At 43.8% G+C, this 12,840-nt stretch overlaps 1 protein-coding gene across 1 annotated transcript in view; it reads right to left on the bottom strand.

The window, feature by feature from the left end:
* Positions 1-12,840, bottom strand: part of LOC122457996 — a 53,431-nt gene that overhangs the window by 34,484 nt on the left and 6,107 nt on the right. Inside the window, exon 4 of the mRNA XM_043504750.1 lies at positions 12,737-12,801. Within this exon, the coding sequence (XP_043360685.1) occupies positions 12,737-12,801 (65 nt within the window). The remainder of the gene's footprint in view (positions 1-12,736; positions 12,802-12,840) is intronic.

Below are 12,840 nucleotides of genomic sequence, written 5' to 3'. Positions count from 1 at the left end.
TTTAGATCTCCTCAAAATACAGACCACTATTATGGTCCTCCTACTCTTGTTCATTTTTGGGGTCATTGGTCCTGCTAACAATGCTAGACCTGAACAGTCACCGTGTTAAGGTGAGCTCATGGACAGAAATTGTGGCTGTCCTGTGGAGGGAAAGGAGGTTACTCCTTTCAGAGGCCATACAGAGGCTGGTGGTGCACAATCTGGCCAGATTCACTCTTTAAAATATTGTGGAGATGGGGAGAGGGATTACTGCAAAATCTTTGTCCAAACATCACAATGAAAACTGAACCCTGTACGCTCCCACCAAAACCATGTGAGTTTGCAATGGGAGGACCAATGCAAAAAGTGTAGTATAAAGGCTCAGAGATGTGCCACATTAGAAAGAGGCAGAATTTCCACAAATAGTATAAATCCTTCCTTGTTTACAGCGCCTGGAGACCAATGAGCAGTACAGGGCTTGTAACCATAGCAATCAGCTCCACTGAGAGAGACCCTTATTATGCTAAGCACTGAAGTAGTGAACAATTAAGGGGTGCTAAATGGGGATCTTGCTCTGGCATACTGGCTGCACTGGTTACATTGGAAACTGGCATTACTAGTTACCCCAACTGCTGTTTTTCTGTGCATAGAAAAAGCAACCATGTACCTTCAATATGAATAACTTCTATTTTAGATGAAGGAAAAAACAATAAAAGTAAAGTCTCCTTGGGAAAAATCAGAGCTGCCTCAGCAGGCTTCTAGATGTTTAAATGGGCAATACCCAAACAGCAACACTGTGACACTCACCTAGCTGTATACTCCATATGGATAAAGGGAAGCTGGTACCAGTTATAGTGGGAACCAAATGAGGTGGTTTGGTTCCTTATAGTGGGGGGAAATGATACACTGGTTATACTGGGAGATATATTTTTGGTTTACTAAGGAAATGATATGCTTCTTATCATGGGGAACTGGTTGCATTAAAAACCTAGGAAGCTGATTTCCCTGAGAAACTGGTGTATTGGTTATACTGATTATAACAAGAAACAGATTCTTGTTCTGCTTGATTTCCAAGTATAACCAGAATATTGGTTTAAGTAGCAAGTCTAGATTCCGCATTTAACTAGTCAGATCACTATACTGGTTACAATGGTAGTCGAGATATAAAGAAGGTAGATTAGTCAAACTAATCAGCAACATGTTAAAAGGAAGTGAAGGGTATGTGCTGTTTAGGAAAGACAGAAACAAAGGTAAAGGGGGTGGAGTAGCATTGTATATCAACGATGAGTTAGAATGTAAAGAAATAAGAAGCGATGCAATGGATAAGACAGAGTCTGTCTGGGCAAAAATTACATTGGGGAAGAAAACTAGTAAAGCCTCTCCTGCGATAGTGCTTGGGGTGTGCTATAGACCTCCGGGATCTAATTTGGTTATGGATAGAGCCCTTTTTAATGTCTTTAATAAAGTAATACTAATGGAAACTGCGTGATCATGGGAGACTTAACTTCCCAGATATAGACTGGAGGACCAGTGCTAGTAATAATAATAGGGCTCAGATTTTCCTAGATGCGATAGCTGATGGATTCCTTCATCAAGTAGTTGCTGAACCGACTAGAGGGGATGCCATTTTAGATTTAATTTTGGTGAGTAGCGAGGACCTCATAGAAGAAATGGTTGTAGGGGACAATCTTGGCTCAAGTGATCATGAGCTAATTCAGTTCAAACTAAATGGAAGGATTAACAAAATAAATCTGCAACTAGGGTTTTTGATTTCAAAAGGGCTGACTTTCAAAAATTAAGGCAATTAGTTAGGGAAGTGGATTGGACTGAAGAACTTATGGATCTAAAGGCAGTTGAGGCCTGGGATTACTTTAAATCAAAACTGCAGAAGCTATCGGAAGCCTGTATCCCAAGAAAGGGGAAAAAATTCATAGGAAGGAGTTGTAGACCAAGCTGGATGAGCAAGCATCTTAGAGAGGTGATTATGAAGAAGCAGAAAGCATACAGGGAGTGGAAGATGGGAGGGATCAGCAAGGAAAGCTACCTAATTGAGGTCAGAAGATGTAGGGATAAAGTCAGAGAGGCTAAAAGTCGAGTAGAGTTGGACCTTGCAAAGGGAATTAAAACCAATAGTAAAAGGTTCTATAGCCATATAAATAAGAAGAAAACTAAGAAGAAGAAGTGGGGCCGCTTAACACTGAGGATGGAGTGGAGGTTAAAGATAATCTAGGCATGGCCCAATATCTAAACAAATACTTTGCCTCAGTCTTTAATAAGGCTAAAGAGGATCTTGGGGATAATGGTAGCATGACAAATGGGAAGGAGGATATAGAGGTAGATATTACCATATCAGAGGTAGAAGCGAAACTGAAACAGCTTAATGGACTAAATCGGGGGGCCCAGATAATCTTCATCCAAGAATATTAAAGGAATTGGCACCTGAAATTGCAAGCCCATTAGCAAGAATTTTTAATGAATCTGTAAACTCAGGAATAGTACCGAATGATTGGAGAATTGCTAATATAGTTCCTATTTTTAAGAAAGGAAAAAAAAGTGATCCAGGTAACTACAGGCCAGTTAGTTTGACATCTGTAGTATGCAAGGTCCTGGAAAAAATTTGAAGGAGAAATTAGTTAAGGACATTGAAGTCAATGGTAAATGGGACAAAATACAACATGGTTTTACAAAAGGTAGATCGTGCCAAACCAACCTAATCTCCTTTTTTGAAAAAGTAACAGATTTTTTAGATAAAGGAAATGCAGTGGATCTAATTTACCTAGATTTCAGTAAGGCATTTGATACCGTGCCACATCGGGAATTATTAGTTAAATTGGAGAAGATGGGGATCAATATGAACATCAGAAGGTGGATAAGGAATTGGTTAAAGGGGAGACTGCAACGGGTCCTACTGAAAGGCGAACTGTCAGGTTGGAGGGAGGTTACCAGTGGAGTTCCTCAGGGATCGGTTTTGGGACCAATCTTATTTAATCTTTTTGTTACTGACCTTGGCACAAAAAGTGGGAGTGTGCTAATAAAGTTTGCAGATGATACAAAGCTGGGAGGTATTGCCAATTCGGAGAAGGATCGGGATATTATACAGGAGGATCTGGATGACCTTGTAAACTGGAGTAATAGTAATAGGATGAAATTTAATAGTGAGAAGTGTAAGGTTATGCATTTAGGGATTAATAACAAGAATTTTAGTTATAAGTTGGGGACGCATCAATTAGAAGTAACGGAAGAGGAGAAGGACCTTGGAGTATTGGTTGATCATAGGATGACTATGAGCTGCCAATGTGATATGGCTGTGAAAAAAGCTAATGCGGTTTTGGGATGCATCAGGAGAGGCATTTCCAGTAGGGATAAGGAGGTTTTAGTACCGTTATACAAGGCACTGGTGAGACCTCACCTAGAATACTGTGTGCAGTTCTGGTCTCCCATGTTTAAAAAGGATGAATTCAAACTGGAGCAGGTACAGAGAAGGGCTACTAGGATGATCCGAGGAATGGAAAACTTGTCTTATGAAAGGAGACTTAAGGAGCTTGGCTTGTTTAGCCTAACTAAAAGAAGGTTGAGGGGAGATATGATTGCTCTCTATAAATATATCAGAGGGATAAATACAGGAGAGGGAGAGGAATTATTTAAGCTCAGCACCAATGTGGACACAAGAACAAATGGATATAAACTGGCCACCAGGAAGTTTAGACTTGAAATCAGACGAAGGTTTTTAACCATCAGAGGAGTGAAGTTTTGGAATAACCTTCCAAGGGAAGCAGTGGGGGCAAAAGATCTATCTGGTTTTAAGATTCTACTCGATAAGTTTATGGAGGAGATGGTATGATGGGATAATGGGATTTTGGTAAGTAATTGATCTTTAAATATTCAGGGTAAATAGGCCAAATCCCCTGAGATGGGATATTAGATGGATGGGATCTGATTTACTATTGAAAATTCTTTCCTGGGTATCTGGCTGGTGAATCTTGCCCATGTGCTCAGGGTTTGGCTGATTGCCATGTTTGGGGTCGGGAGGGAGTTTTCCTCCAGGGCAGATTGGAGAGGCCCTGGAGGTTTTTTTTTGCCTTCCTCTGTAGCATGGGGCATGGTTGACTGGAGGGAGGCTTCTCTGCTCCTTGAAGTTTTGAACCATGATTTGAGGACTTCAATAGCTCAGACATGGGTGAGGTTTTTCATAGGAGTGGTGGGTGACATTCTGTGGCCTGCGCTGTGCAGGAGGTCGGACTAGATGATCAGAGTGGTCCCTTCTGACCTTAATATCTATGAATCTATCTATGAAGTGAGATCATCTCCAAAGCATAGCACCCCATCGGGGTATAGCTGTGGTAGGAGACGAGATAGGTCGCTAGATAAATGAATAGGTAGATTGATCTAGATTGACACAGTGCCTCAGTTTACCCATGAAAGCTCATGCCCAAATAAATCTGCTAGTCTTTAAGGTGCCACCAGACTCCTCATTTCTGTGGATACAGACTAACAGGGCTACCCCTCTGATACAGTGTCCCAACAAGAAAAGGAGTACATGTGGCACCTTAGAGACTAACAAATGTATTAGAGCATAAGCTTTCGTGCTCTCACGCTCACGAAAGCTTATGCTCTATTACATTTGTTAGTCTCTATGGTGCCACAAGTACTCCTTTTCTTTTTGCGAATACAGACTAACACGGCTGCTACTCTGAAACCAGTGTCCCAACACTCAGTCATGTAAACTTGTACACGAAACAGCATTCGGAACAAGGCAAACAGGTTATACTTGCTGCATATTGTTAGTGTGAAATGTCACCAATAAGCCATCATTTCACTTTACCATCCGTCTTGTCCACAAATATACTGTTCCCGAAGGAGCAATAGCAGCTCACTCACAGCAGTGTGGGCAGCATTCGCACGGAGCTGGCTTTGAGGAAGGCAACAAAAGTGATCTATACTGGGCTTGGGGTGGCTTTAAATCACTTAGTCTCCCTCTTTAAAGCTGCTCTTGGAGGGGAGCAAGAGTAAGGGATTTGGCTCTGACTATGACTCTTAATTTCAGGAAGCCATACCCAGTATTTCTACAAGGCCAGTGAAAAGTGAGCAAGGCACATGCCTGACATTAGCCCGTGGGCCCTTGCTCATGATGGCAAAAGAGCACAGTCTGTATTTTATCATTTACACTCATTGGGCCATGTCCTCCTTTGTGTGAGAAATATCTGTGCAGGGAGCAGAAACCATGAGGGTTTCTATTTACAGAGTTTCTTTCTCCCAGGTCTGTCATGAGATGGGGGTGAGGGGTTGTCACCAGTGGTGAGCTGGAGCCGGTTCGCACCAGTTCGCGTGAACCGGTTGTTAAATTTTGATGCCGGTTTAGAACCGGTTGTTAAAAGGGTGGGGAAACTCAGGTGGGACAAATAGGATGTGGCCCGCAGGACCATCCTGTCCATCCCACCTGAGCTCTCGGCTGGGGAGGCTCCCATGTGAATTTTTACTGACCTGGCAGCACTCCGAGCCTTCGGCGGTACTTCAGCGGCAGGTCCTTCACTCACTCCGGGTCTTCAGTAGCATTTCAGCGGCGGGTCCTTCAGTGCCGCTGAAGACCTGGAGCAAGTGAAGGAACCGGTTCTTGAGCTTCTGGCAACTCATCACTGCTTGTCACCCCTTGTACACTGAGCAGAAAGTCTGGCAGCTAAAAAAGCAGATATCTCATGACATACACAGCGGCCCACAGCCATGTGCCATGCGGATTCCTGCCCCTCCATCTACCTTGACAGCAGCTCAGGACAGGCAACCCAGTGGGAGTTAATGCTGCTTGATGGATATCCCATTGTAGATCCAGTATGTCTGCTGGGAAGCATGTTGTGGAGAACGGCTGGGTCTCCAGCCCCAACCCAAACCCATATAAAGTCCAATCAGCAAAATAAGATGCATGGGAAAAATGTTCCAGAGCCTGTATTCCCCTGAGTTGGTTCTACAGGGCTGGACTTGCCCCTGCTGAGAGGAGAATATGCCCTGTTCTGACAGAATGGGGTATAACTTGCTCTCTTTCTGTCAACTACATGCTATACAGGAGTGGGAAAACCGGAGCTGAATATAGAAGGGAGATGCAGTAGCGCCTGTGTTTCAAGGGCTTTATAGTTTGAGTTTTCATGAATCAAGGGTGAAGCTAATTATACCTACAACAAGACTATATTGTAGCAGGGATATAACTAATAGCCTTGTAGCGGATGAGCTTTGTACCGTAATGTTTTGGATTCAGTGCTGGTAACATGGACACGGTATATTGATCTAAGGGCTTTCAGAGGCTGTGAACATCAGCATTATCTTTAGGAGAGATGTGAAATTTAAGCTTTTAACTGTTAATAGAAAAATCCTACAGCGGCTCTCTGAGCGTAAATTCAACTTGCAACAAAGGAGGGAAAACAACAAGCCAACACTATTTATTTTGTTACTTTCCAGAATGCTGCCAGAACATGGAGATGCAGTTCAGGAAGCCAGAGAGGAGAGGATTTACCCACCTGCTGTCCTGTCTCATTTAAAAGCACAAACAGGTCCACCATGATTCATTAGGGGAAACGTATAAACAAGAAAAGAAACAGGATGAAGAACTTCTGCTACACTTGAAAATTGTGCTGAATAAGGGCTTGGCTTTTGTTTTGTTCCTAACCCAGCAGTACACTGATCAGTGCTGTGTAGAGCAAAATACTGACTGAGTATGAGCTAAACACAGACTTTGATTGCTTTGGATTCCTCTCCTCCTCTCTATGACAAGCACAGCATGGTCAAGCCACTCGTGTGTGTTTTTTTTTAAATGTAGTGATTATAGTTCATAATTAATTGTCTTAAATGAACTGAATTGTAATCTCCATCTTGAGTATTTCTTGAGTGACTCTCAGCTTGATGGCTGAACATTGTTATGTCAGGGCTAAACTGTCCTTTGGCTGGACATGGACATAAAGGGGAAGAAGATGTACCCAGTGGCACCTCCTTCATTACCTCCCCAGACCTTGGGTCCAGCCAACTCTGCTCCTGCCTTCCTATGATGCTGTCATTCAGCATGTCATGGGAGGGGCAGAGCAGGGATGAGCATGTTTGGGGTCAGCCTCTACCCTAGTGATTCTGTGCTTCTGCAATGGCCCATAGGGGCCACTGAAGCAATTTAGGGAAGTTCAAAGGGTTGCTCTAGCTTGTGCTACAGGACTCACAAGCCTCCAGTCATCCCACAATAGGTGAGGCACAAGCTGCACTAAAGGAAGCAGAAAACTTCCCACCCTCGTAACAACATTTCTCAACCCTTGTTGTCATATGGGCGTACTTCGTAAAATGTAAATAAGCCAACGTGGCCAAGAACTTTAAAATTGGAGAAAGAAGTGGGGGTAATATATTTTATCAAAACTTCTGGTAGTGAGAGAGAGAAGGTTTTGAGCTACACAGAGTTTTTCTTCAAGACTGGGAAAGGTACTAAGAGTGCCACAGCTAAATACAAGATTGAAAAGATAGTTTAGTCCCTTAGACTATGTGCTAACTACTTATGCTAAACTAGCTGTTCAATCTTTACTCCTGGGGGAATTCTGCACCAAAAAATTAAAAATTCAACACACAATATTTTAGCATTTTGCATAGTTCAAAATAACACAATATAATCACACCCGTTTCAATTATTTTGGTAATTTATTTCAAAATACCTATCAACAACTATGTCTGTAACAATACAGACCCACAAAAATTCCTTCATGAGTAGAGTACGACAACCCAGTAAAACCCTATCTCTCTGCCCAGTAAGAGGGTCAGACATTCACACTTCCTCCACCCCAGAGCCCAGCTGCGGGCCGCCCCCAGCCCAGACACTTGCACGCACCCCCTCTCCTCCAGAGGCCAGCCGCGGGGCCCCCCCGAGCCCAGATATTCACACCCCCAGACCCCAGCTGTGGCCCCCCAGCCCAGACACTCACACCCACTGTCCCACAGCGCTCAGCTGTGGGGAGCCCCCAGCCCAGACACTCACACCCCTTCACCCCCTAGGTAGGGTGACCAGACGCATATATGAAAAAATCGGGACAGAGGGTGTGGGGTAATAGGAGCCTACATAAGAAAAAGACCCCAAAATTGGGACTGTCCCTATAAAATCAGAACATCTGGTCACCTTACCCCCAAGCCCCAGCTGCAGCCCCCCAGCCCAGAAACTCACACCCCTCCCCCCAGAGCCCAGGGATCCAGAGGGAGAAATAGCCTGATGCTGGGTTCCGGGCTTGTGTGAAGTTTCCTGCACGCGGCCTCCTTCCTTCAGGGCATGCTGAGAACTGCAGCTGCTGGGAACCCTCCCCCCCCCCCGCTCCCCGTGGCAGGGTCTTCTACTTGTGAGCTGCACTCGGCCAGGCCCAGTGGCCCCTAGTGACGTACAGCAGCTCTGCAGCCCATTTCTGTGGAGGAAAAGGAAATTCTGTGCAAAAAAACATTAATTTCAGCGCAAATTCTGCATGTGCAGTACTGCAGAATTCCTCCAGGAGTAACTCTTGTATTTAGCTGTGACAGTTTCAGTACCTTTCCTAGACCTGAAGAAGAGCTCTGTGTAACTTCAAAGTTTGTCTCTCACACCAACAGAAGTGGGTCCCATAAAAGATATTACCTCACCCACCTTGTGTCTCTAATATCCTGGGACCCACATGGCTAGAATAACTCTGCCCAGTTTTAAAGTTGTAGGCAGTAACAGACAGTGAATCCCAGCAATGATTGAACCTTGTGATATTCCAAACAACAAGAACTCTCCGTCTGCTTGTAGCTGTTTCCATTGCTCCAGGCTGACTCAACAGACATTCTAGGCTTCAGAGTGACACACAGACAGTGTGACACTTATGGAATCTGGAGTCACTGGGATTTCGAACAGCAGAAGAGTGTTTAGACTAGTGGTGCCAGTTAACAACCTGCAAACTTTTCCAACATTCCACTGCCTACTGTGGGATTATTTTTATTAGCCCTAGGAACCACAGGGAACTTCTAAAAATACGAAGCCACAGGATGTGTTGATCTTTATCACTACACCCAACATAAATAGAACGAGCCAGAGTGATGTAATGCCATCAACAGGCCAGATATTTCACAAAGCCAACAAATACAATGCAGGCTCCACCATCTTACCAGTCTTGATCTTGATCATTCTGCTCTCCCCATTTAGACCCTTTTTACTCTGTTTTGTCCACTTTGCCAGAGGGAGAATTTATTTTATTTATCTACCATCACCGAGGGAGCTGAAAACATGTAGTGTTATCCTTCAAAAAGTCATTTTGACCTGTGGCATTTCAGCCACTTCTCAAAACCTAGAGAGGGAGCCAGCTGGGTCTCTGAGGTGAAATCTGAAAGACAGCATCTAATTCATTGCTGGGTTAGTACACGTCATTCAGAGAATGAAAAGCATGAAGTAAGCTTCAGAAGGGGTAAGGAAGCCTGCCACTAACAGGATATGGCGCTTGTTTACTGAGATGTGCTACGAATATAGTAACCTCTTCCCCTTTGGATTATATTTCCATCAAACACATTATCATGCAAGCACACATTAGTGTCTGTTTATTCCTCTGTAATTTACAAACTTCCCAGGAAGGAGGTGGCTGTTGGCAAAAGGATAGATTCTCATCTTTTCTCCAGGGTAGCTGAGTTTGGAAAGAAGACGGAGTTATGGGGGAGCAATGGAACACTGTCCCCCAGCCCTGGAGCAGTGGTAGAAACAGTGTGAGGACAACCCTAGAGGCAGTGTGGCCTAATGCATAGAGCACCAGACTGGGACTCAGGAAACCTGGGTTCTATTCCCTGCCCTGCTTGGTGACCTTCGACAATTCACTACCCCTTTATGCCTCAATTTCCGCACCTGTAAAATGGGGATAATGATCCTGGCCTCTTTTGGAAAGCAGAGAGAGATCTCCTGATAAAGCGTGCTAGATAAGAGATAGAGACTGTTAGCATGGAATGCTGGAGAACCCACAACTCCATCCGCAGTCTTCCCTTGTTGCACTGGAGTAGTCAGGCAGGCCACAAAGAGTGGAACGTTGGGGTGCTCAAGAACTGCCGTCCTGCCAGGCCATTTCCCCGGATCCTTCCTTCCCACCCTACACAGCAGAACGCCGTTGCACTCAAGGTAGTCTGTGACTGTGGAGGTGGTGGCTGGATTTGCCTCACCGGTCATAGGAAGGATAGATCAGAGCAAATCTCTGTAGACCACTACCTAGAAGAGCAGCAAGTATTACGCAAGGCTAGGCACACTTGAAAACAAAGAGAGAGCACTTGTGAAGAAAGCTGTGGCCCTTGCCCTACAGTTCATCAGATCAACACTGTATTACTGCCAGAGGCTATGACTTATGGTCATTCCAAAACGTAAGTGCATGAGGACTGCAGTTGCCTACACTAATGTGGGTTGTCTTGCTGCAAGCACAATGCACAGCAGCCAACATCTGATTTCCAGGGGGATGAGGAAGGTGTTCATTTTGACCTATCATTCTTTGATGAGTTGGGCCCTCTACTACCTGAGCAGCTACCTCTTTTCTCCTGTAGCAGGTTGGGTTTCGCGTGCAGCAGCCAAATGGGTCTGGTGGCCTGTGATATATACAGAAAATCAAACTAGATGATCTGGTGGTCTCTGCTGGCCTTATCCTCTATGACTATGACTGAGCAGAGGTGCTCAAGCTAGTACCTCCCTGGTTTAAATGATAGGTGGATCATGACTGGGCTTTCTTGGGGACACCAGTGTTTATTTTAATTCTTGGTCCACTGAGGCCCATATTGGAAGGCCTGGGTTTCCCCCCAGGACTAACTGTGAACAGGGTGGGAGTGGAGTGGGATCTTGGATCAGCTAGCCCTGTGTCAGCATTTTGCCACATCACACATTGTTATAGACTGTAAACAGTCTGGGGCAGGGACTGTCACTGACTATGGGTATGTAAAGCACCTATCAAATGGGGGTTGAACCTGCAGGTAATAATGCAATAGAAGTGAGAAATAACAGTAGCGGTACTAATGACATTTGAGGTTATTGCTCAGGACAGTTTTAAAATCTAAATATATAAATGATTGACTCCTAACTGCAAGTTAAATAGTTATAGCTACTAAGGGGAAACAGAGTAGAAGGACAGTAACCTAAAGAACAATTTCTTAACCAAATCTTTAAGCCCTGCATGGAAAATTCTCACTGAAAGGGCAGAACACTCCAGATTACACAGGAAGAAAGGTGGCTGACAATCGTCAGCCCTTAAACTCATAGCACAACAGCAACAATTGACTTCCTGTCCCGATTCTCTCTGTATTCTCCAGAACAGCGAACAGTCAAAGCAATGAAATTTAAATGCTAGCAAAATCCACAGAGTAAACCACAGCAGTGGGGTGGGGTAGGATGGGGTGGGGTTCAGCATACAAAAGTGGTGTCTTTTCCTCAACAGAGACCATTAGCTACATCATGCTCATCCCCAGTACCAGTCAACAATTCAGCAAAGCTCTTCCAGTTAACATACTGCATGGTATTGAAGAGAGGGGTGTAAATAGTTCCCAAGCAATGTTTAGCGTGCTCTTCTCTAGCTTAAAGAACAAAGAGACTTCCTTTTTTTAACATAGAACAGAATGTACTAGAGCTGTCAAGCGATTAAAAAAATTAAACAATTATAGAATACCATTTATTTAAATATTTTTGGATGTTTTCTACATTTTCAATTATACTACAATTGTGCAATGCAAACGCCTGTTCTCACTTTCAGGTGATATTGTAAATAAGAAGCAGGCAGCATTATCTCCCATAAATGTAAACAAACTTGTTTGTCTGAGCGATTGGCTGAACAAGAAGTAGGACTGAGTAGACTTGTAGGCTCTAAAGTTTTACATTGTTTTATTTTTGAATGTAGGTATTTTTTGTACATAATTCTACACTTGTGAGTTCAACTTTCATGATGAAGAGGTTGCACTACAGTACTTGTATGAGCTGAATTGAAAAATACTATTTCTTTTGTCTATCATTTTTACAGTGCAAGTATTTGTAATAAAAAATAATATACCGTGAGCACTGTACACTTTGTATTCTGTGTTGTAATTGAAATTTACATATTTGAAAATGTAGAAAAACATCCTAAGTATATACCGATTGATTTGAAACAAGCTCGCACCACTTCCTAAACACTGCTGCTGGGTTTGAACTCCAGTGTAACATCCATTTGGTAGAAATGAAAGTCTCCAATTAAAACCAGAGTTTGTTTATGTCACTTTGGGGAATAGAAGGGAGAGAGAGAAGGGAAAGCTGAATAATTCAGTGAGTGATCCATATTGTGGCACTACCGTACATAATCATCATTATACTAATACGACTTTCCCACACAGCTCTTCTACTGGGGAATCTCAAAGCACTCTGCAGCCATTAGTGACAGCTGCAACACTCCTGGTCTTCTTTACAGAGGAGGAAATTGAGGCAGAGAGACAAAGCAAGCACCATATTTTCTAAAGAGCAGCCTTCCTTCTGCAGGTGCCTATGAATTATACCCCTTGAAATCAGGCTGAGGCACAAGCCCTCAGATTTGTATCCCATCATTCATGGTGTGGGTGCCAAAATGGAAGCAAAAAGGGAAGTGGACCATGACCTTGGTGCAAATGTTCCACTGAGTGACTGGGCTAGGTCACCCCAGAAATCTGGTTGATCTGGGAACAGACATCATGGGCCTCCAGACTCAGAGTCCTGGACCTTAACCGAACGACCACTCTTCTGCCCCTGTCAAATGGCAATATTTAGAAAGTTGTCCCCATTACTCACATGTGGCACCGGCGTCACCAGGGTCCACTTCTCTGAACCCACAGCTCTAATCCCAGGTTCACTCACTGGGGGAAAAAGGGAAATGCGAATTAAGATAAATATAT

The sequence above is a fragment of the Dermochelys coriacea genome, chromosome 11 (genome assembly GCF_009764565.3).
Source record: "Dermochelys coriacea isolate rDerCor1 chromosome 11, rDerCor1.pri.v4, whole genome shotgun sequence".
Classification (NCBI taxonomy): Eukaryota; Metazoa; Chordata; order Testudines; family Dermochelyidae; genus Dermochelys; species Dermochelys coriacea.
This window is presented reverse-complemented; position numbering and strand designations above follow the sequence as displayed.